The sequence below is a fragment of the Aulonocara sp. 'chitande type north' Nkhata Bay genome, linkage group LG2 (assembly GCF_057382095.1).
Source record: "Aulonocara sp. 'chitande type north' Nkhata Bay isolate Kocher_YH1m ecotype deep benthic linkage group LG2, A_spYH_male_GT1.1, whole genome shotgun sequence".
Taxonomy (NCBI): domain Eukaryota; kingdom Metazoa; phylum Chordata; class Actinopteri; order Cichliformes; family Cichlidae; genus Aulonocara; species Aulonocara sp. 'chitande type north' Nkhata Bay.
In genome coordinates this window covers 29,302,466-29,326,634 of record NC_141345.1, presented here as the reverse complement: position 1 = coordinate 29,326,634, position 24,169 = coordinate 29,302,466, and the positions used below count along the sequence as shown (strand labels likewise).

At 39.5% G+C, this 24,169-nt stretch overlaps 1 protein-coding gene across 5 annotated transcripts in view; it reads right to left on the bottom strand.

Moving 5' to 3' along the window:
• mid2 (midline 2) overlaps positions 1-24,169 on the bottom strand; it is a 172,024-nt gene that overhangs the window by 20,316 nt on the left and 127,539 nt on the right. For all 5 annotated transcript variants that reach the window (XM_086258046.1, XM_086258039.1, XM_086258030.1 and 2 more), the window contains 5 exons: positions 19,523-19,630; positions 12,824-12,972; positions 11,689-11,816; positions 10,193-10,336; positions 1,901-2,062 (listed from right to left, as the gene is read on the bottom strand). In XM_086258046.1, coding sequence (XP_086114172.1) covers positions 1,901-2,062; positions 10,193-10,336; positions 11,689-11,816; positions 12,824-12,972; positions 19,523-19,630 — 691 coding nt within the window. The remainder of the gene's footprint in view (positions 1-1,900; positions 2,063-10,192; positions 10,337-11,688; positions 11,817-12,823; positions 12,973-19,522; positions 19,631-24,169) is intronic.

The window sequence follows — 24,169 nt, the reverse complement described above, 5'->3', positions numbered from 1 at the left end:
TTTTTCCCCCATGTCCCAAAGGAGTTAAGCATTTTTAAGACTATTCTATCTCTTCAAGTTGACTCTAACCTTACATGCCCCAAAGAGTATCAGTGGTTTTATGAAGTTTATTTGCTCACATTTAGCTAACCTTAAAAACTGCATTTTTTTTTACTAGCTTGTACTGTTACAGGGAAAAAGAAGCATGTTAAAGCAATGGAAAATAGTTCAAGTCTGAGGCGAGCTTTGACAGCAGCAATCTCTACCTCAGGGAGAAAACAGGAGAAAAGAAACAAAAGAGAAACAACGAAGAATCTGAAGGACGACAATTAAACAGTCTTGTAAAAACAGTGGAAATTTCTCCAAGCAGGAAAAACAACTGCTGTGTACGCGGTAAGAACAAAACGAGTACATTTATAGAAGAAGGGAGGATGCCATATCAGTTCTGCGACAGACTGGCGACAGAGGTGCTGGTGCTCAGAGTACTGCAGGTTTAATCCCTGTAACATTTGCAGTGGTAAAAATAAGTTGTACTGTTGCACAACTCACTGTAATCTGACAGGTGTGTAGGAGAGGAAAAACGTGGAAAAGCTCTCTCGTGTACAGTTTACTTAATTCAGCTACTTGTACACCTTAATGTGTGTCAAAGCACAGAATACTTGTCAAGGGTCTTGCTACCAAAAGTACTGTATGTACATACTTCAAAAAGTAAGTATGCACATACTTGTAACTTAAATACACACTTTTTGGTAGGGAGAGGGTGATAACAGTAAACCTACGCTGACAAAAAGTGGCTAAAATGTGATAAGTAAACATTACAATTCAGGATGTGAACTCTATAAGCTAAAATAAGTGTGTGAGGATTCCTTACCCATATCCCAGTATACTTTTAATCTTACCATCACACTATTTGTGGTGTTATTACTAGAGCATTATCCATGTAGGATACTTTTTGTGTCATTTTGCAGAATTTGTAGTGGTATTGTGCTGATGGACGATGTAGTCAGAGATTAATTTTAGATCTTACGATAATCATCATAGCGTATGTATATATGAAGTCTGTATGTACAGCCAACAAGTCGCTACTGACCAAGGAAGGTATGAAGCATTTTCCAGGCTCCTTCTATTCCGAGCACAATTAAGCTACGTGACTCATATACATGTACACGTACAGTCATAAAGCCATAATTTTCCATTTTTACAGTGTTTACAATTTCTTGAAATTGATGGCGTCAACACACCAAAAGGTAACGATATTACCAACATGTTGTATTGTTGATATAATATGGTTTTCTGAGGTCTGCAAACCATTAAATTCTGTCTATATTTACATTTTGCACAGTACCAACTTTTTTGAAATTGCACTTGTAAGAATATCGTAATATCAAATGTCTACTCAAGAAATGTCCAAACACATTTTTGACATAAATACTTTTTGTTGAAAAATTGTCAACTTTTTGATTCTCCACATCAGAGAATGATGAAAGCCTACCTTCTGGAAATATGCCTTTAAATTTTTTTACATTATACTTTTTGTTTTTTCTTTAACTGTTCATACATTTAGACTAAAATTATTCAGTGAAGATTGCATGGCCTACAGTGAATTGCTTTGAGTGTGAGTGAGTGATTGTGACAGAAATACATTAGGCACTGCTGGCACTCTTGCTGCTTTCTCCTTTCATGTATGCATATACAATGTAATAATCTAAACTAGCTCTGAATCAGCAGCAAATCTGCCACTCACTTGTAAATCAAAGACAATCCTTTGGGAAAAACACTCAGTCGTGACAACATTATGTTGCACATATGATACAGAGAGAGATGCAAACTTTTAGCTGTATTAAATATCCAAACCCAAATAACACGGCTTGTAAATATTCATGAAAAGGCTGGCAGAAGTGTAACATGTGCCTTCACTTACTGTTGGTTTTGAGGCGGGCTGGCTCACTGTTGCGACTTCCTGCTTGGTTGATAGCCTTGACGAAGAAGATATAACGGGTGCCACTCTGCAAGCCGTGCACTGTGTAGTGGTTCTGCTTGATGTTAGGTACGATCATCCAGCTGTCAGCAGAGTTGTACAAGCCTGGCAGAGCCACAGAGACACACACAAGTACACACAGCATTAGTAACAAGGTTATGTTGCCGCTTTTAAGGTAAGCAGAGTTAGTGTGTCCTGCTAAGAACCTTTTTTTTCCAGTGATGTTCAAAAGAGTAAAATCTGTTCTCAATTCCGACCAGAGGAGGGTTATTTTTCCTCAAAGCCCCCAAGTGAGTCATCCCCACCCAAATAAGGAGCTCAGAGACCACACGGCTCTCCATGTTATGCAACATTTATGTCTACATACTAATCCATCCCATTACAGTACTTTTACATCAGGTTTAGCATGACAAACTCCCCTGAGGCAATATTGTGCGTTCACTAAGCTAAAACTATAAGCCATTACGAACAAGGTACTCTCAATATAAATCTCTGAAGTAAGCGCCTCAAGGCAAAAGACTGTCATTGCCTTTAATGTTCAAATGTATGGAAACACAGGCAGTAACAGCATGACCCTATTTGGTGGGCACTTTGATTTAAAGCAGCTTGCAGTATAGAGTTGGTAATGCCAGTTAAGCTGAGCAGTCAACTGCTTCTAAACACAGTCTTCTCAGTCTCTGAGATGTAGCCGACTGTGAAAGATAAAAAAAGGAAATGTCGGCTGTGAGCTAAAGAGTTGATCGCCCACAATGGGGAGCTCCTTTGGCTTTACTCTAGCGTGAAATAACTGGATTGATTTAACACATTAAAATCACTGTTATCGCACAATTACCTGACCTACCACTCTCGTGGTAATCAAGGTATGTTTCCTGATTTGATTTCAAAGATGAAATAGGCAACTTTGAACACAAGGTGAGATTTATGCAGCTGCTTTGGAGGATTTTAGGGGAGGATTGCTGATTTATGCAAAATGGATATTGCAAAACATGCCAAGTTTGGAGCTGCTGTGCTTACGCTTTATGCATGAACATTGCGTGACATGTTATATTGCGTACCTTTTCCAAAGGCTATCATACAGGACGTGGAAAAAACAGAAACCCAAAAACTGATCACTCTTTCATGGTCTTGTGAACAACACGAGTGTATTAATAACGCCGATAGCTAAAATGAAATGAATGAACTGACAGCATGAATAATAAAACCAAGATGTGCCAACTGGAGACTACAGAAATTCTATTTTATGGGCAAACATTTTAGAGGCAGTTTATACAAAGAACTGTGAAATTACGAACACATCCAAAAAACAACGACAAAAAACCCCCAAAAGCCATTGCCAAAACCAACAAAGCATCTTGTTTAGTAGAACCACAGCTGAGCCTAACATTTGTAGAGTTGAAAGTAGAATAACCACCCTTTTCATTGTCTCATCCTTCCTCCCAAAGCAAAATTACAAGGAAATAAAAAACACGGAAAGGGAGAGAGTTCTCTGGGCCATGCTTACCTTGTCCCATCTGGTGAGGATGCATTGTGAATTATTGAGTAAGATGGAAACAGCATGCATAAGTAATGGCTGAGAGTCTGCTTGTAAATATAAATACTTCACAGGACGCAAATAAGGCCTTTAAAAGTGAGGTGCCTTTAAGAATGAATGAGGGGAGAGGACTCTTAAGGCTGGAGTGGGAGTTGGGGCTACATTTTTTACACAAGCTTTTCTAAGACAAAGAAAGCACAAGCGACACGTCTTCCTTTAATATGACAGAACCTAATTTACACCTTTACACCAGGTACATGATCCATTTTACATGCAAATGTGTTTTATTTCATCCTAGATTTGCAAATATGCATGCACTGTTAACAATGAAATCCTATTGCTGTTTCACTCGAAAAAAAAGAAAAGAAAATCAAGACTGTTGTTCTGCTGTGACAGCTGTCCCTTGTTGTCATAAAATTTATGCCACCCACCTGTCGTTTTGGCTGCATCCTGCAGAAATTAGGTAGACTACAGTGTTACGTGGGCTTTCAGAAAGAGATACATGGGAAAGATGAGAGAGAAGGACTTCACACTGCTTTTCATTTTTAAAGCTTTTGATCTCTATAGCACCTCTCCATTTTTGCTAAATAAAATTAGGTCAGTGCGCAGCAATATGCTATTGCTACTTTTGCCAATGAAAGGAGCTTCTTGACACTAGCTTTGGAAAGTATGGTGGCGGTGTATGTGAATGAGCCATTTGGGAAAGAGAAAGCGAGGGACTACAGAGAGGAAGTAGATCAGCTTGCGTTGTGCATCCAGACATCAAGAGCTTGTGTATGTATATGTACAGTATGTCTGTGCATCTGTTTGTGTCGCCGTTTTCTCGGAAGCAGGCAGACGAGAAGGGAAGAGCAACATGAAATATCTGGGGAACGGAATAGGGTTTGTCTTTGATGATGCAATATAAAGTTAATGGTGACAGCGTGTGTCTCACTGTGTCCTTGCATGGGTATGTCTTAGTCCTCTGTTCATTTCTTATAAAACAGCCCTATACGTGTGTGTATGTGCGTGTGTGCTCATCTTACTTTACTTGTACAGGTTAATATTGTCTGACTGGCCTTCTACAGTGACTGAAATCTCATCGCCATTTACTCTTAATGTATTATATCACTTCTAAGACTGATCTGGTGTGGATCAATCTCAGAACTGTTCCCTATTGAGATGCACAAAGCGCAATTTTTTACCCCTGCACTTTGGGCTTCCCTTGCGCCCACTGTGAATCTGCTTCTCACCTGTGATAATCATTTTAATATTTCACCACAGGCAATGTTTACGAGCACACATGAATAACAGGTGGCGGAGGGAGACAGCAGGCAGATATTGCTAGCGCGATTACCAGGCAGGCCTCCCAGAAACACAGTACAAACCGGCGACAGGAACGGGGAAAGTGGCTGATGTCATGCGGAGATGGAAGCAGAGGGAAAGAAGGAAATTACTACTCCCAAACAAAGCGGATGCTGCATTTCTTTTTAGGCAAGTGTAATTGTGGTAGATATTATTCATATCGCAAAGAAAGTGTATTAGGAAATACAGCTACTTGTTTTTGTACTCATAATTAGCTATTAATACCACTCTCCTGTACACACAGATGATAGAGCCAAGGTGTAAAAGGCTTTGCATAAAGACTAGAAAAAACTAAGCTGGCTCTATCCTAAGGTACTAACTACCTATTTTCTAAGAAGACAGATATTTATTTACACTATTAAAAAGCAAAGCAGCATTATGTGGAATATGAGGACCCACCCCAACAGGTCGCGGCAGATGGCCACCCCTCCACGAGCCTGGTTCTGCCGGACGTTTCTACCTGTTAAAAGGGAGTTTTTCATACTATTATTGGATTTTTCTCTGTATGTATTATTGTAGGGTCTAATATATATAGCACCTTGAGGTGACTGTTGTTGTGATTTGGCGCTATATAAATAAAACTGAATTGAATTATACTAAATGTATATCTGTAAAAAGATCATTTATGGCAAATCTATTATGACCTTTTATGCTGTTTTACCCATGTTCTGTAGCCCTGAACCTTTCCTGACACTGCCCAAGCTGTACATAAGAACCGGTAATTAAATGTTTTTACGTGCGTCTGTGAGAATAAAGCAAGTAACTGTTCTGTGATTTCACAGCATGCCAACGAGTGTTGCGTGTTCTGCCTCTGGCATGCACGGCGTCACTTGAAGCATTAAGAGTTGCTGATGGGTGCTATATGGGAGAACAGGCAACGGCAATGTCCCGACTTGATTCTCTCAATATTTTCCAAGGTGTTATGACATTAGAAGGTTGTAGTATATAATGAAAAAGGATAAAATAAAATAGTGTACAACTAAGTGTGTTTAAGAGCCTCAACAGAAATGCACAGACAAGCCTCAAAATGATAATGCAGACTTTCACAGTCAAATCTGGTTGAAAATCAAGATGGAAAAACAAATATTTATGAGGAAGTAAATGTGTAACTGGATAATCCATGATGCCAGTTGGCAGATGGCACCCGCATTCGTCAACAGCACTAGACACAACAACTTTCAGAGGGCCACAGGTAGCAGCCACACACAAGATGGTATTTGGTTTCACTTGCTGATTCTATTTTCTGCTGCTTTGCTTGGATGATCCTGCAAAGGCAGGGTTCACAAGGCACCACAACCCCACTTCTCCTCCTCATGGGAAGGCCAAGTCTGAAGATGTGGCCAGGCGAGAAAAAGGAGAGAGACAGGATGGCACTCAAGTGGGAGCATTTAGCCACTTGGAAAGTTAGAGAAAAATACTATGGTAAAAACTCAAGTGGCAAACTGGGCTAAATGAATTTCTCCATTTCTCAGTTTCTCCTACGAATCTCTAAGGACTCTGTGGCAGCACACGGCTGAATATCTGAGTCACTCAGTCTATCATAGCTGAAATGTATCCTGATGTTTCAAATGGCTAGAGCACTTAAGTTGCATGGTTAGATGGAGAAATGTCAGGCCACATAGAGGAGAAGAGAGAAGAGGAGATGAAAAGATTAGAGAGGCACAGGTGTTTGTGTGTGTATTTGTGTGCGTATGTGCTTGAATGTGCACGATTATGTACATTAATCACATCCTTCTCATATCAGTAAGTGGTTTTCACCTCCCCTATGTACCCATTATCCACTCTGATTTTCACCAGTCCATCCGTTTGTTTTCTCCTTGGCAGTGGCCTTTCTTTCACTTCATTTACATCGCGATAGCCATTCGGTTATAATGCTGATTAGAAAACAAAAGCTAGATGGAGACAAATGCATAAAATCCCATTTAGGAATATTATGTTTGTGTCATTCTACGGTATAATATATATATTTCTGCATTTAAATGTCAAAAAACTGAATACTGCTCACTTGAATACTAACATGTTTTAAATAACATTCAAACCCCCTTAAAATACACATTTATATTTAATGTAATGGTGCCTCAAATTTTAGTCATTTGCTAGTAGCATTATAACAAGTCAGTCACAGAGCTAATGATTAGAAACTAATTAGAAAATAAAACAATAAGCATAATTTCTGCCTGTGTCCCAATATGTAGATTTTTACTGGCAATAGTGTCATAATTTATCACTGCATCATTTTACTGCCATGCTGTCTTTTGCTATAAAGACATTTGAATATGTGCACTTAAATTGCCCAATAATGTTATGAAGGGAAAGACCGTGTTTAAGTGTAAAAACCTGAAAAGGACGACAGCCTGTTTGACTTTAAAGGATTCAAAAAGATTCAGAAGAAGAAGAAGAAAAAGAAGACCTGTGCTCTGAGTCCTGGTTCCTAAATGAGAGAAGTGACCCAGAAGTAGCTGTGTGGTGACCAAATGAAACAAATACTAAGAAAAGTAGCTTCATTGCTTCCTTTATTACCTCCTTTAGCAGAGGATGCACTGGATCATCTTTAATTGAAGGAGAGGAAACGATGCATCATCTCAATGTTCATGAACACACTTATCAAAATTGAGAAAGTGGTGCAGATCAGCTAAATGTTAAAAGTAAGTACATGTTCTATTGCATACCATAACCTACTGATGTACTTTGAGTTTTTAAAAACATCCTTTTAAATGCACTGGTGAACTATGACTGTGTCGCTGCTGTAATAAAAATCTGCTGCTTGTCAAAAAGTCGTATGAAGTCTTGCATGTTCTTGCATGAAGAATGCACGCTCTCAAGATAATGAGCTTGATCAAAATGTGTTTAATTTTCTTTAAAACTCAGTTTGCATTGGTAACGTCCATTGCTGTATTGCTGGGATTGTGATGGATGGATGAAGGGAATTTTATTTGGGTCCTTTCCAAGGAGCTGGAAAGGAGTTGCGCTCCTCAGCAGGAAAATAAATTTTATTCCACTTTATTGGCTAAGCAGGTCAAATTAGTGTGATCTACTAATAGCGTGCTACTTACAAAGATGCAGCCAGTTCATTTTGATAATAACTACCATTCTACCAAGAGCAGCGCAACTTAGCGGCTCAAAAACCAGCAGTCCTGATGAGGAAGCATGTAATCTGCTAACCTAAATAATACAGTCTGAGCACGGGTCTTAAGTATGCGTTTCTCACTGATAACGGCACGGCAATTCAGATTACTGAGAGGAGGCAAAAGGAGAATCAATATGTTTTTGATACAAGGGTTAATTCTTCTGATAGAAATTGATGTTGCCTGTTTGTGGTGCTGCAGGTTGAGAGTCAGCTGGAGACGTGAGTTGTTATAAAGTATTCCAGTGTATAGACCTGAAATCTGTGCGTAACAGCGTGTAATCTGTGTGATGTGTAGAAGAAGACCAAATATTATCTGTCATCAGATCCAGAGCCCTCCATTTGTTAATGAAGATAGTGTTAAAGTACCATATACAGAAATGTGTGCATTGCTTTTTTTTGGTACCTTTATTATTCAGGAGCAGAATTATTTAGGGCTTGGCTCTAAACATTCAGGGTGAGGACCGGCCGTAAAAGTCCAGCCTTTGTAATAAAGATGTTTTTCATTAGTTTTTCTCGCCTATTTGGCCATCTTCTCAACATTGTTACTGCAAGTGCGGCCCGATACTCTGTGCACCACATTTTAAATCCTCACCAATTCTCCTACACACCTGTCATTGAGCCTTTACTTGATCTCATGATGTTTTTAGATGAGGTCAAGAAAAAGCTGCCAGGAAAAGAAGGTAATATTTCAGATTTTAATACTAGAATTAGGAGCCTGCTGAGTCAGCCACGTGACGGTGATAGTGGATTGAAATTTGCTCTGAAAACTAAGCATTTGCTCTTATAAACTGCAGTATGATCTCTGTTCTATTATAAAACACCTCTAGTAATTGCAATTCATATCTAACGGGAAAAGCACTGAAAGCAAAACACTTTCATCATGGTCGTGTTTAGTTAGATTAAATCTGTTTGATTCTTGCCGACTTTGATCTGCTAGCAGAATAAATGTTTGGGAAATATCACAAGTACATTGTACTGTTACAGCCCTGAAATAAAAAATATGGTACTCATACAGGGATTGGGGTACTGAGGATTAATGGGGAAGGTTAAAACTGTGAAGCTATGATCTTCAGTTTTTGTGTCTGCTGAGTTTTCACACTGCTTAAAAAATATGTGATTCTCTCTCAGGCATCCCCTTGTGTTACAGTATGCACTGTATGGCCTATTTTATAATGAGTACTCTTGATAACTCAGCTCCATCTCTCTAAAAATACAAGTATGGAAAACAAAAAAGACAAAAAAAAAATCCAGGTTATCCAACACAGCTGGTATAAAATATTGAACATATCAAAATAAGACTAAGTAATGCTGAAATGATTGCAGTGCTTTGTTTCTTGAACCCGAAGAGAGGTCAGTGAAAATGGTTTGCTTAGTGCTTCTGTGTAGATAGATGTACATTTTATATATATTTTATGATAAAAACTAGACGATTCTTATAATACCACAACAGCAGCAGGGTCACACAATTCCAGGCTACAAACACGGGCTGTAATTGAGGATGCAACTAAATGGAGAAGAAATTAGAGCTGGTGGCTAGGCAACAGCAAAAGGAAGGAAGTGCAACAGAATGAACAGCCTGAGCAGAAGCAGTCCGTGAAAGTATCGTGCAGTCAGTGGTCCATAGAACTGCAGTCGAAGAGAAGTTGTCAAAGTCAAGTGAAGTGCATCATGCACAGTGCATGAAAAGAAACGCATAAACAATGGGAGGGCTATGTGACAGCCAGTGGCACCAGATTCATTTCAGATGTGGGGGACTAGTAAAAAGTCAGCCAATAAAATTGATTTAAAACTATTGCAGCATGTCAGCTGTCCCCTCTCATCCGAAAAATGGTTGGGGGAGAAAGTAACTGTGGATGGTTCTACGTGAGAGAATGCAAAAATCCATGGGACTCCTAAAGTTTTGCTCAGTTTCAGTTAGCATCCATTCATCCATAATCTCCACTTAATTCAGGGTGGTTGGAAGGCAGGGTAGACCCCGGACATGTCACTAATCTGTCACAGGGCTAACACAGACAACCAATTTAGGATCATCAAATAACCTAACCCCACTTCGTTCTGTGGGAGGAAGCTGGAATATCCAGGGGGAGCCCACAGAGACGTGAGGAGAACACTGAAACCTGGAACATGGTGGATTTGAACCTAGGACCTTGTTACTGTGAGACAGCATCATGTCCAATGAGTTTGCTCTGCCTTGTTCTTTACTCTTCCCCTCTATTGAGTGTGTGTTACTCACTGATGAAGTTTGTTTGGCCTGTGTAGATCGTGTACTGCAGCTCATAGGAGGTGACGCTGAACTCGTCCTCAGACGTCCAGTGAACAGTGATGGTGTCGTGGGAGGCGGTGCACAGCTCGTCTCTTATAGATGGAGGGTTGGGAGCTACGTGTGGAGGAAACAAGAACACGATCAAATAAAATAAATGTTAGAAAGCGTCATCAAGTCATTTTGTCTTAATTCTCAGAAATATAATACGTCTCAACAGCTGCATAAACTTTTTACTACTTGAATTTGACACTAAGTGGACACGAGGTAATTGTCTTTCTAAAGGGGAGTTTTGTGTGTTCATAACGTCTTTCAGACATTCGTTTTCATTTATCTGAGGGCATATGAATGTGTTGGCTTTGTGTCAGAATGAAAACCCCGGTCACTTTTGTAAAGATCGTGATCACACCCTTTCTTGGTCTGACCTATTAATATTTAGGCAGCCCATTCAACGTGGAGAAGTCTGAATAGCATGGAGCCATATAGCACACAACACAACTTCTGAACAGGTGTGAGCCTGTGTTTTGTTTTGGCCAATGAAGACTTTAATTAAAGAGAGGGTGTTGACATCCAAAAACAGATGGCATATGAGATCAGGGTTCACAAAGATCAAAGTACAAGATAACAATGTATGAGGAAATAGAGCAGAGTTAGAAAAGCTTCCTTTGTGCTTTTTTGTCCAACACAATCTTAGATAATTTATACTTTGCAACTGTCATAGAAAGCATGAGCATTTGTTGAGTTAATCTGCTGCTCCTTAAGGCCAGATGACCTTTCTGTCTGAAAGGAAGACAGCTGAGGTGCCACGAAAAGCAATAAAGTCAACAGAGGTTAAGGTTTTGAAAGAACCATAAAATAACATTACTCTCTTCCCTCAGGAAAAGATAGGTTTGTGTATTTTGGTTTCAGTTGCCGTCCAAATGTGAAAATCAAAGTCTGATAACTCGCATTTGTGAGTTACAGAATGTCAAACAGGACAAACGTGTGTTTTTATCCTGTCTTCCTCCCCTCACCCCTAACCAGTCACGCCAGATTGCTGCCCCTACCTGAGCGTGGCTCTGCAGGAGGTTTCTTCCTGTTAAAAGGGAGTTTTTCCTTCCTAATTTCACCAAAGCACTTGCTTATAGGGGGGGGGGGGGGGGGTCATGTGATTGTTTGGGTTTTTGCTGTTTTCTTTGTATTGTATTTCTTTGTAGGGTCTTTACCTTACAATGTAAAGTACCTTGAGGTGACTGCTGTTTTGATTTGGAACTATATAAATAAAATTGAATTGAATAAGTCAGCAAAGTTGTGTTTTCCATGTCTGAAAAGGGCTTATGTGACAAGGCTGGATAGTTTTCTTAACTTATAGAGAACAGTTTTGTTCTTTGAAACAGTGAATCAAAAAAACAAAAACAAAAACAAAACCAAGACAGCAGCAGGACGACTGTTAACATATCTACTGCAGATTTGACAGGATGTGAATTTACCTGTTAGGTAATCTAGTCCTTCCAGAATCTTCTTCTCTCGGGAGAAGTCAAGAGCAAAGTTGTCAAACGCCTCGTTCAAGTTGACATCTGGGATGAGCACCTGCGAGGAGGCCGTGGCCATTGCAACCCTTTTGAGTTGTCAGGACACGGGGGCGAGCAAAGTAAATGGTAGAGAAGGAGGGATGAGAGGTCCGATGAGGTGACGAGGAAAAGAGGGATGGAGCAGGAAAAGATGGGAGGTGATGAAGAGATGGAAAAATAAGAGCAGAGAAGTGAGGTGAGATGGCAAGAGGAGAGAGGTGGTAGACATTATTAGTGACACGGAAAAGGGCAAGAGAGGGGAAAAAATTTAAAAGAATACAAACATGAAATTCATAGTCTCAGAATAAATGTCTACATCCAATCCAACTCAGAATGTCTGCCTTGGTGTTGTCAAAACACACTCAAAGCAGACATGCACTGACAGACTTACTCTACAGTCTCTACAGCTTTGTGGAAACTTGTGCCTACTTCTGCTTTGAGATCAGCACTAGTCCTTAAGACTTCAGTTCCTCAGTAAAGAGAAACCAGTCAGTCAATAAAGCGCACGGCCAGGTGGTTGAAAGAAAAGTGGAGCCGAGGCCAAATAAAAGATAGTGTGCTAGCCGTGGCTTTTGCAAAGGTCTTTGTGAAAGAGACAGAGCAAAATATCTACAGGAGGAGGACGACGAAGGAATGAGGGTATTACAGAAGTGCGAGGGTTGAAAGGAAAACTGCAGAGCTGGCCCTTAAATGATAGATGATTTTCAACAGAGGCCTGACATTGATCGCAAGAGCCAAAGACTTTTGATAAAATGCTGATTTCACCAGCAGCCCCTTCAAGTGGATTTCACAGAGGTAAAAATCGAAAACTCATTGTAGGGCAGAGGTTTGGATTTAAAGAGTCAAAGACTTATTGCCAAATACTCTGACAACTATCATGCAGCCTGCTACAAGATGACACAACTCCACACGGAAAAAGCGAGACAAAAACCCCAGTCAGGATGACTTGTCAAAAGCCTCCCACTTGTCTGGACTATTAATAGCTATAATGAAGTGAAATTAGCATATTGTTGCAACAGGCAGGTGGTATAAGTCGGTGCGCCGCTCCACCTACCTTTCGGCGACATTTCTGGCAGTCTGAAGGAAGCGGGCGTGGTCGTTCTCCTTCAAGCTCTGCTCAGCCTGTGTGATCAGGGCACTGGAGCGCTCCAAACACTGGCGACAATTTGCAATCTGCTGAGCCAACTTGCGCAGTTTCATCACCTGGAACAAACAAAGCACACGTTGCCACGTTACGACACACGCGGTTCGTTTTCATTTGCACACTGTGAGCCTTGAAGGAATACATCGCCCTTCTCGATAACTCGACTTTTAAATTTTTCATTTAGCTAAGAGAACGCAGACGACATTGCCAGCACCTGGTCTAGTAAAACATTCGACATTCTTTTACTATGCGGGAATCTTGACACGTACTCTATGTCTCTAATCCCCATCTCCAAAACTTAGACAAAAGTAGTTCACTGGTGTTATTGATCTTCTATGTTCATCTTCTGGGACTGAAAATAACTTTCTATTTGCTCAGGGCAACTTGTGTGCCTTCCACTGCAAAAATTCAGGAAAAAAGGATCTCAAAACTCTCTCTATATCCAAAAAAAAAGAAAAAAAGAGAAAAAAGAGCCCTCCTCTGCACTCCAATAATTTCAGTTTGGTGGATTTTTTAAATTCATTTTGACAGTAACTAAAAAAAGCCAATTGTGCTTTGCTTCCCACATCGGCACACATTATTGACACAAAGACAGCACTCTCTCAGATGATTTTTGCTCGGTGAACTTTCCATATTGCAGAGTTAACTGAAGTTTTATAACCAAAGACAAACAGACGCAGATATTCAAACACATACGACCGAGCGTGATCAAATGTTATATCCACAGAAGAATCTGAACGTGCAGAAGCAATTAGCAGATGACATTAGAGTTTATGATTAAGGATGTTTATCTACTCACAAAAAACAATAAAACTATGGAGTCCACACAGAAACGCAGTCATAGACACAGTTATCTGAGACATGCACCAACAGGAAAAAGGAGAAAAAGAAGCAGAGGGCCTGAGTTTAAGTGAGCCCATTGGATCTATGCTCACATTGACCTTAATATCATGTTGCACAATCAAAGGGCAGATAGTTCTAGGTCACTGGATGAGGGGCACCAGTCTGTGCATACATACCCATGTTTAAAAACTGTGAAACGAGGCCTGACAGGAAATGGATGAGACACTACTGGCTGTAAAAGTCACAGTTCTTTCCCTCCTACCTTACCAAACAAAAGAGACATCGAGCTCGTCTTTTAAGCACCTTGTAAGCGCATCTACTGTGCATTCACGTGGTGCGCATGATTCAAATGTAGCAGCGCAGACAAACAGGAAACTGCTGATTTTGGACCGCATAATAATTTGCTTCATTTTCATCACAAAGCATCATGCTGTGCGAATCAAGTCAGGTCACGTTGTCGGGTCAGGATTCAGACACAAGCACGGTTTGTAAAGTCCTTTTCACTGTAATTTGTTAGCGTGTGTGCTTTAATGTCATTTCCCACCGAGCAAAAGGAAAACCACGATGAGCAAATTTGAAATGAAAGTAATCTGTTTATCTTTATTGCTGCTCATATCCTGATCCTGGAAATGAACTTAGTTTGATTTAAAAAACCAAAACAAACCAAAACAAAGGGTCTTTGTGAGCGCTGAGACTGCCAGCAAGAGGCAACTGTAGAATTCAATACCGGCTTTAGCGTGGAGTGTTGTTAAATGATTAAATAAATCATCTGTGAATCTAAAGGCAAAGAATGAAGTTAAGTCTCTTAATTTCAGGCTAAGGCTAATTTGAATCTAACACTAAACAAAACTAAAAAGTTCACATGGTTAAAAGGTCACCATCAAAAGTTTTCATGGAATCTAAAGTCCACTTTCCTTCCCGCTGCTGGAAAAGCTGCTGCTGCTGCTTTAGAAGTCTCGTTAAGCTGGAGTCTTAATGGAGTTTTCAACTGACATCTCAGCTGCACTTGCACTAAGTCCGCCATAATCTCTTGTCACTAAAAATGACATTTGAGCAGGTTGTTGACTGCAAAGAGAGGAGAAGCGAGAGGAGGTTTAAAGGATGAATTGTTATTTGGCAACATAGGCCGCAAACAACAATTTTAGAGATGATTACTTCTCTCCTGCAAAATAATGGACAATATGGCACGGTCTGAGTGTGTGTTCGTGTGTGTGTCTCTTACTTTGTGCGAAGCCTACAGTTCGTGATTTAAAGCTGAAAATGAACCTTCTAATATAATTTTAATACTTATGAGGTGATGCTACAATATTTAAAGTTGGGTTTTTTTTATCATTTTACTGAGTCAAAACTTTTTCAGAGGCTGAATTTTCTTAAAGTGCAATCATAGATATGAAAACAAAGCAATGTGTTATTAATGGCTTATAAAAATAATATGTTTTCTCTCACTCCAGTTGATTGAAAAACATATTTTTGTAGCTAACATTTAGCAGTGGCATAATGGTTAAATTACTAAATAGTCTTCTGTAGGTATTTTTGCAGCTACAGCTATAATCCCCTGGTGGCCATTAAAACAAATTCATCAGTCTTTCATACTGTTTATCATTGAAAGTAGATGAAACCAGGATATGACTGCATACAAAAAGACAGAATCTCAACAACAGATAAATCCAGCTGATGCTGTGGGAATATATGTCATCTGTAAGTCATGGTAGCATGAAGCGCTATTTTACAAGTAATGACCAGCCATCAGTCACTAGATTTTGGATGTGGATCCTTAAAGTTTTACAGCCTTGATTTGCTTTTAAAGAAATAGAATAAACAAAACCACAGCACTGAAAACAGGCCAAAGCCAAAGGCTTTGTAAGGTCGACCATCCATCCTGACCTGGCTCTGAGAGACAAATGTTATATTTGCACATTCACAAGAGGCACTTGTCACATAAACACAGAGACAGGTTGTTTAAGTGGTGCCAACAACAGTAATGCTGTTGTTTTTATGATGAGTCCCTACCAGGCATAAGCTTTTAAAATGAAGTTCAAATGACCCATGAGATCGTTAAAAAAAAATTGTGTTAAAAAAAAGCTAGTATGTAACACTAAAAGAGTTTTGCATTGTTAATCCTTGGAGTTTGAACAGTTTTCAAGAAAAGATAACGGAAAAGCGGCAGAATAGATGCTTGGAAGACAGGAAGTCATATGACAAAAACACACAAACAGAAACCCGGCCGTGGGAATAGTCTGGTTTTTTTGTTGTTTTTTATTATGTGCGTGTGTGTGAGCTGGGAGAGATTAAGTATGACTGCTGAGTCTCCTCTGCAAGATACAGACCTCATTATGAAGAAGTAAGAGAGAGAATGGGAGCACCTTGCTCACCATGATCAAGCCTGTATAATCCGGTTATTCTGTTGCAGAGTCACCTCTGAACACTTTCCTTTATGAGACTGTCCTCAACAGGAAGCCATCTCAGTACTTTGCTCATAAAATGTATAATATGAGCCGTGTTTTTGTAGCAATGTCGCTGTGTAAAATATCAATATTCATCTTATCCTTTGCTCTCTTCTACACATTTGAATTAGTCAAGGCGCATTTGATTCATCTTCCTTGACCTTTCAAAGTGATGCATACGGGCTTCCTACATTTGACCGCTGTACCTTCAGCTGGAGAGCCTTTTACAGGCACAGACTCTCAGGAGAACAAACCTTGCTCTTTGTCTGCATTCATTGTCGACACACTCCTCTGTCTCACACACACACAAACCTATTTTAGTCTTTGTGTTAACTGTTGGGAAATTTCTCTATGAAGCTCCTCTGCCACCTTGGATCCTTCACAAGCACTTAAAATTTCACCTCTGGAAGGGTTATTCATGGTCAGAGACGGGACAACCACCCATATACACATGGGCATGAGTACACACACACACATGCACACACACGCACACACAGAGCCAAATGTGTATCTGTCTGTGCAGTTAGTTGTGGACTTTCTAAAACAGCAGCAGGAGGTTCAGAACAGTCTTTCCTGCCATTTTAAATTCTTTCCTCACGCATTCATGTTGACTGCCTAAATATGAGGAGAGACTGTTATTGCTCTCTTTTTTTTTATCCTCCGTGCTTTTCATTTCTCGTAAAGCCTGCATGTGGTGTATATTTGGGTAAACAAGCAGACAACCACACAAATATATTCTGTCCACGGCATCGTTGCTTTCATATTCATTCGCTTCTGCAAAGTGATGGTGGGTCGGGCTTATTGCCTTACTTTAGATGGCAAGGCGACACAAGTTTTTGAAATATGAACTGCTGAAAACTGAATGAAACGATGTAATATGAATTCACCGAAGTCATCATCTCTCTCTTCTAAGTGCCAGTAATCACTGTTTTTGTTTATGCACGCTGAATAAAAATGCGTCTAATCTTGGACTGATTCAGTTAATGACACACGCAGAAGATCGTCCATCTATAACTCGTTTTGGTTGTACGGTACACTTAAGCTGGGCATACACTGTGCGATTTTTTTCAGTCGTGTTATTCAGCTTCTGCTCAAACTGTACGATTGACTTGCAGGGGTTAGAAGTTCGTAGGTCACGATGCAGGGTCTCACACTATACGGCCCGATGCTCTGATGCGACCCGAGTGCTCAAACTGTGCGTCCATAAAAATGAAGGTAATCTGTCGCTCGCTCTCCCTCTCTGTCTTTCACTCACACAGACACACCACCGCCATCAACTTTGCTAAATTGCTAATGAAAAACATTGATCAGGCAGCTGTGATTGAGCAGCAGTGTAAATCCAACTATTTTTACGGTTGTTGTGGTTGTGATGATTTTGTGAGGCCACATGGAAAAGGCTCGGATGAGCTATCCAAAGCTCATCCGAGCTTTCCAAAATTCTACAAGTGCCTCCATCGCTTGCGTCCAGATCACATGCTGTACTGCCGTACTACTCCGTCTTTTTCACTGACGTTTATGTGTTTGCACGTGCGCAGTGTGAGAAGCTGCGGTGACACCCTCACGACGGTCGTGACTACCAAGCGATTGATGATCGGGAGCTGGTCGTGAGGTGTTAATCGCTTCTCGTTACCCCACGTATACTACACGATGCACGACGCACGATGAAGGCCAAAATCGGGCCGATCACCAAAACGGTTGCACGACTGAAAAATCGGCTCAAAATGGGCCAAAAATCGCACAGTGTAAGCCCAGCTTTAGAGATACGCTTATACACCGCCTGGGGTTCCTTAACAACTCCCAGCAACATCATTTACAACAAAAGATCTTGTTTAGTTTTTTTTTATTAGGAAAATATACATTCTGCCTGCCTCAGCAGACATTCAGTTAATTAACTATAGATCTTATCTCAGGAGTTTAAACAATATTCAGCTTTACACTCAACAGTAACTAAAAATACAACATCTGGATGATAATCTTGCTCTGACTGATTAAATCTATTGGGACCTGTTGTGGTCATTTACATTTCTTTTCAATTCTTGGACTCTGCAACTGTGGCTATGCATGATTCACAGTTCAAAATAATCCATATTTATCTTAAGTTATCTTATACTAGGCCTTGGTGCAGCCCCTCAGTTCCTCGAGTGTCTCCCTTTAATGTCACAAGCCCTTTAAACTCTTGTGATTTCTTGTGACTGTGTGCAGTGAACTTGCAGTCTCGTTAACTCTGAAGTGAAGAGTCAGGGTTAGCTTATTAAATACATTTTGGAAAGCCAGAAATCTGTTGCTGTCTACATATACTGAAATTCATATTAACTACTTACACTCGTAGTCCAGTCAGAACCTCATAGATGTAAAACATATATTGAAAATTTACTCTAAATAAGTGAATATTGTAGTTCTTTCAGGACAGCAGTTTAACTGCAAAATGGGATAGATGCTCAGGAATCTTGTTATTATATATAACCAGATTACAGTCACTTGGCAACCAGTTGAGTCAAGTTCCCTATCGTAAAGAGACACATTCCAGGATGAGTTACGCTCATTGGCACAGACTGACTCAGACTGATTACAATATCATGGCAACCTCTCTGAATTTCTAAATTAGACAGCGATTATTTGCAAACCTTGACCAATCTGAGAGTAACTGCAGTCAGTCTAAGTTGGGCCGTGAGTGTTTGGAGGCAGGTTGCCTTTCTTGAGGTGACCTGGGCAATTGCTTTGTGATGAAACGTGGTCGCCAAGAGATTGAAGGTATTGCACGCTCATCCGCTGGTAACTTCAACTACTTGCATTCAGGAAAAAAAAATTCCAATAGTTGATTATGTTAATTTGGCTACGCCTAGAAATTCTGTCCATAAAAATTATGAACAGAATCGGTGACAAAGGGCAGCCGCGGCGTAGCCCATCACCCACCAGGATCGAGTCCGACTTATTGCCGGCTGTACGGACCAAGCTCTTGCAACGGTCGTATAAGGACTGAATGGCCTGTAGCATGTTCATCTGGATTTAGCATTTTCAGTGGGAGAAATGTTTTGTCACTCATCCAAGTGACTTCCTTCCTTCATGATTTCTTCAGATAAGTGAAGAAGTCATTTGGATGAGTGACTTTTTATTTATTTTTTATTAACTTACAGGGAACCATAGTAGGTTCCCTGTAAGTTAATAAAATGCCAATATTGTTGTCTGTTAGCTTTGTTTTTTTGTGTCTTAAAGGTTAAAAAAAAATCAGTCAGTGCCACATTTGTGATTGTACCTGAATTTGAATATTTCAGACTGCACTTAAAAGACGCTTAAAAAAATTTAGTTGAATATAATACTTTACCTTGGATTCTTTGATCTTCACGGCGATGACCTGTTTTCTCTGGCGAATGATCTCCACCAGCTCATCACACTCCTCTACCAGCTTAGCTTCATGCATGGCTGTGTTCACCTGAAGAGAAGCAAACACACAACTTAAGAAACCCTCACAGCCTCACTTTAAAGTCAAACTGTATATTCACTGACTTGCTCAGGTTCAATGTATCTTATATTTTGCTTTTGGTGTCTGATATCAAAAATGTGTCTGCACTTTTTTTTTTTCTTCCTCGTTCACATGCTCTCGTTGGGAACTTTGTAAGACTTTCGGAGTGGCAGGAAGGATCATTTGCATCATCGCATACAGAGCACGTCCTGTAGTTTTCCATTTCATTAAGAATTCTGCACACCAGGAAAAGTGCCTTAAGCAACGTGCACCTGGATTAAAAATAACTTGTGAAGAACAAAACAAGGAAAAGTGATTTCCAACTCATCAGCTGTCACTGGGAAGATCATAAATCAATATATTAGGTACACGAATCCAAGGTTAAACAAAACAATTCATAAATACACATAAATATGGCAAACTAATTGGTCAGCCAATTAGGGGGCATTGCAGGTAGTGAGAAACCGACATTTTAATGTACACTGTAGATGGAATTTATTATTCATTCGCCAAAAATGTTCTTGTCCTTGCTGGAGCCCATCTCTCCTAATAAAAAGGGTTACTGTGCAGTTGGATTTGAAACACTGTTTTATACTTGTATGCAGCATGAATTTATTACAAAAATGGTGCATTAAATGATTAGAGTTACACTATTTAAAAAAACATGTTTATTTAACTCAGAAAAAGCCAAGGTGGATTATTTGAAAACTCAAAGGCACCCAGAAAAGGTCTGTGGAGACAATAATTAAATCACTCATAGAAAATGCTCACACCAAGCCAATTTAATAGATTCTGTGATTGTTTCAGGACCAAAGTCACCAAGGCAACTCTTCATCAGTTCACCATTTCACGCCAGCACTAAATAAACATCCATCTTCAAATTTGTGTGTGTGGGTGGGTGAGGGTTTTTTTTTGGAGACACTAAGGGTGTTTGCTGAATTTCAACAATGAACCACTATTAAGCAGTTTGCTCATTATGAAATATGCATACAATTACTGCAAAAGCTTTAGAACCACTTAGGGCAGGGTTTTAGATCATAAAAAAAGATACTCCAACTTCATTGTTGAACCAAAAAAGAGAAGAGAAAATCTAAATGGCAATTTGTCAAGTGAGTGGGTTGTGATTTCTGATTCATGAGCAAACAAAGGTACAAAAAAAGAGACAGAAATGACATCTATACTTCCAACCTTAACTGTGTCAGGGTTTCTGGGTCGTTGACCCAGTATTTTCAGTTCACGTTCACTGTTTATCTACTGCCTGTTCCACTTCCTGTTTTATTGTGTTAGCCTTGGTCTGTGTGCATTATGTTCAGTCCTCTTCCCATTTATCATTAGTTCATTATGTTCAGCTGTTCACTCACCTGTCTCCAATCGTTGTCATTGTTAGTCATGTATTTAAGCCCTCTCTTCCCTTCAGCCCTTGTCGTGTCATTGATGTTATGTTGTCGTTTCCGCCTGCGTTCAGTCAGCTAGCCATTCAGTCTTTCAGTCAGTCAGTCAGTCCTTCATTCATTCAGTCAGTCAGTCAGTCAGTCAGTCGTCCAGCCAGCCAGCCCTTTCCTACTCCTGTTCTGTTTGTTCACTCCATCGACAATAAACACCAACCTTCACCTACCTACCTGTGAGTCCAGCATTTGGGTCCTCCTTCTCTCATCCACGACACTAATCCTGACAGACTGGTTTTAGGTCTGGGCGTACCTTACTTGCTTCATCTGCTCTAATAGTCATATTTTTTTTTAATAATTTTTATGTTTCATACAGTAACATAAAGATGCACAAAGCTCATATCTGTTATCTAAGATCATGTTGTAACAGAGATGTAATTGGCTGTATTTACACCTGTGCAGAGGTTTACTGTAAGTGCAACCTCTATATCTCGATGAGTGATTTTGTCTGTAGGAGTCACTTCAAACCATTACAGAAATTACAAATATACTCCAGAATAAAAAGAAATAAAACTAACCCAGCAGGGTGACAGTGGGAATTTTTCACCCAAACTGGAAACTTCAGAGTTATTGAGAAAATTCAGACAAGAGGCTAGAAATTTCACTTCAAATAAGACGTTTTCAGAGGCCAGAAACATTTACAGAGAACAGTGTTCCTTGAGCTGCTTCGCTAGCTGCTGTAGCGTTTGTTGTCACAAAAAGCTACAGGTGAGTGTTTCCTGCAGGGAAGGGACTGTGGCAAGAGCACTTTTGTTCTTGGCTGGCAACCATAACACAGTAGTACACACGGAGATGCACTGCGAGGAGACCTCTTTTACTGTGGCACACGCAATCTTACAGAGGTGCAATGATGACATTTAAATTAAAGATCACAGCAGTGATAACAAAATACAGCAGAGCAGAATTTACAAAGATAAATGCTCATGTGGGATAGAGTAGATTTAAATGAGTAGATTTTTTTTTACATACAAACAAAAAAAATCACCTTGATTAAGAAGTGTTTTCTTAATGTTATTAAAAATATACAGAATGACGTAGATGCACATTATGATCTCTTACTTATCCACCGATCGACTGATATGATCAAAGGAATTCATTGGACTGTGTGTTTCTAAACTGTTCAATAACAGAAAATAATCCATATATATATATTTAGAGATGTCAACAGTACCAACGCATACAGTACCTTTTCACACCAAATTGTGAGAAAGCAACATTACTAGGTAATTTTTTTAGTTCTGTAGATAGTATAGACAGGTGTGCCGTGGAAGATTATCTGGTTCAATCTGATTAGTGATCGGCCTGAGTAACGGGCAGAACAATTACATTCTCTTCCACTAGAGGGCAGTGCAACTACCTGCTCTAATTAAAAGGGTTGCCAATGCCAACTGCCAGTAAGACAGAAGAAATTACATTTGGTGGTGCGCCATGTGACTTTTCTAATATGAAATATGTGTCTTGGTTCAGGGTTGGGAAGCACTGACTACCCAGTCTTTATGAAGAACTTCGAGAGGTCAGTAAAGGTTCTGATTCAATAACAATTAAATATTAGAGTTTCCCTCAATGTTAACCTGGCTGGTACACATGTTAACCTTAACATGAGTAGGGGGACAGCCAGTTAGACGTAACTGTTTATCTACTATCACTCACCCCAATTAGCTATTTCTCAAATTATTATTAAGACTATAAAAACATTATTACTATTGATGAAGATTAAGATGATTAATTTATTGATAGAAGTAGCTGCTCAAAAGTTTCCTCAAATATTTTAAGGGCACATTGCACACAATGCTGAGATGTGCCAAGTTTTTGGCTAAGGTCTCTTTTCGAATTCCCTTTTCATTGCAAAAGTACTCATTATATCCGTCAAACTATGCCCTATTTGTCATTTCTAGTAAGTTTTGTACTAAAAATGTCAAATCTGTTATGTGTAGACGCAGAATTGGTTTATCCCTTGAGTTGGGTGCACACAGAGAAGATTTTTCCTGCACAACTATTGCTCAAAACCACATAAATCTTTTTTTTACAAAAAATCTGGCTTCTTGCAAGAAAACTATAAAGAAATGCAAGGTGGTTTAAGACTTGCACAGTACTGGATCCTCTTAAGGATGGCTTTGAGCCAAAGTAGGCCCTCACATGGTGAGAAAATCACAGGGGCACACAAACACAAACAACACAGTTCTGCAAAAAGCCATTTTATGACTGCAGCTTCGTAATTAAGCAGGATGAATGCAGCTATCCTCGGTCACTGTGAATTACGACTGGGCTACTTAGCAGCGTAGTTATGGAAAATTGTTCCCTCCTCGTTCCCCCTTCTCTCCGTCTCTCTCTCTCTCTCTCTCTTTTAACCTCACTCAAATTAGGCATTATTAGACTCCTCTGCAGGTATACTAAAAAGCACTGTGCCAACTTCAAGTTAAGGTCTGTTATTGGAAGAATAACCACATATAGCAAGTGTTAAGAAACCTTTCACCTGCTCCTGCTCTTAAAATATTTATGAAAACTAGTCAGGGTGCTAAAATTCAATAAAAATATCTCACTTTCAAATTTCTTAAAAACGTTTGGTTGATGATAATTATGTTTAACACATGTTCTAATTTGCTCTATTTAATCTGTCTTTGGGAAATTATTAAACTCTCCAACATCGGATAAATAAAAGTATTTGAATACAATATATTAGGCAAACTAAATGGAATTATGATTTATAAGGATTATTACTTTAGTCAATAGTAATATAATAATAATGTTAATATAGAATATCCTCCTCATTAATGCAGCTATGACTTAACCACATCCTTTTCAGTGCTTTCTACTAATTATTAAAAGTATATCTGACAAGCATGTTTGTATATGCTATTATAATGACATTATTTTAGCAAAAGCAAATGCAGATATCAGCTGAGTAATGTTACAGTTGGGTACAGCTGGCAGCACATATTTCTCTCTAATAAGCTACCACAGTTCTCATCAAGTTGACATCCTATAGCCTGTACTGAACCACAGCAAATAAACACCATATCTGCATAGCTGATCTACTGCTGGTAATCTTCCTCAGATAAATCAA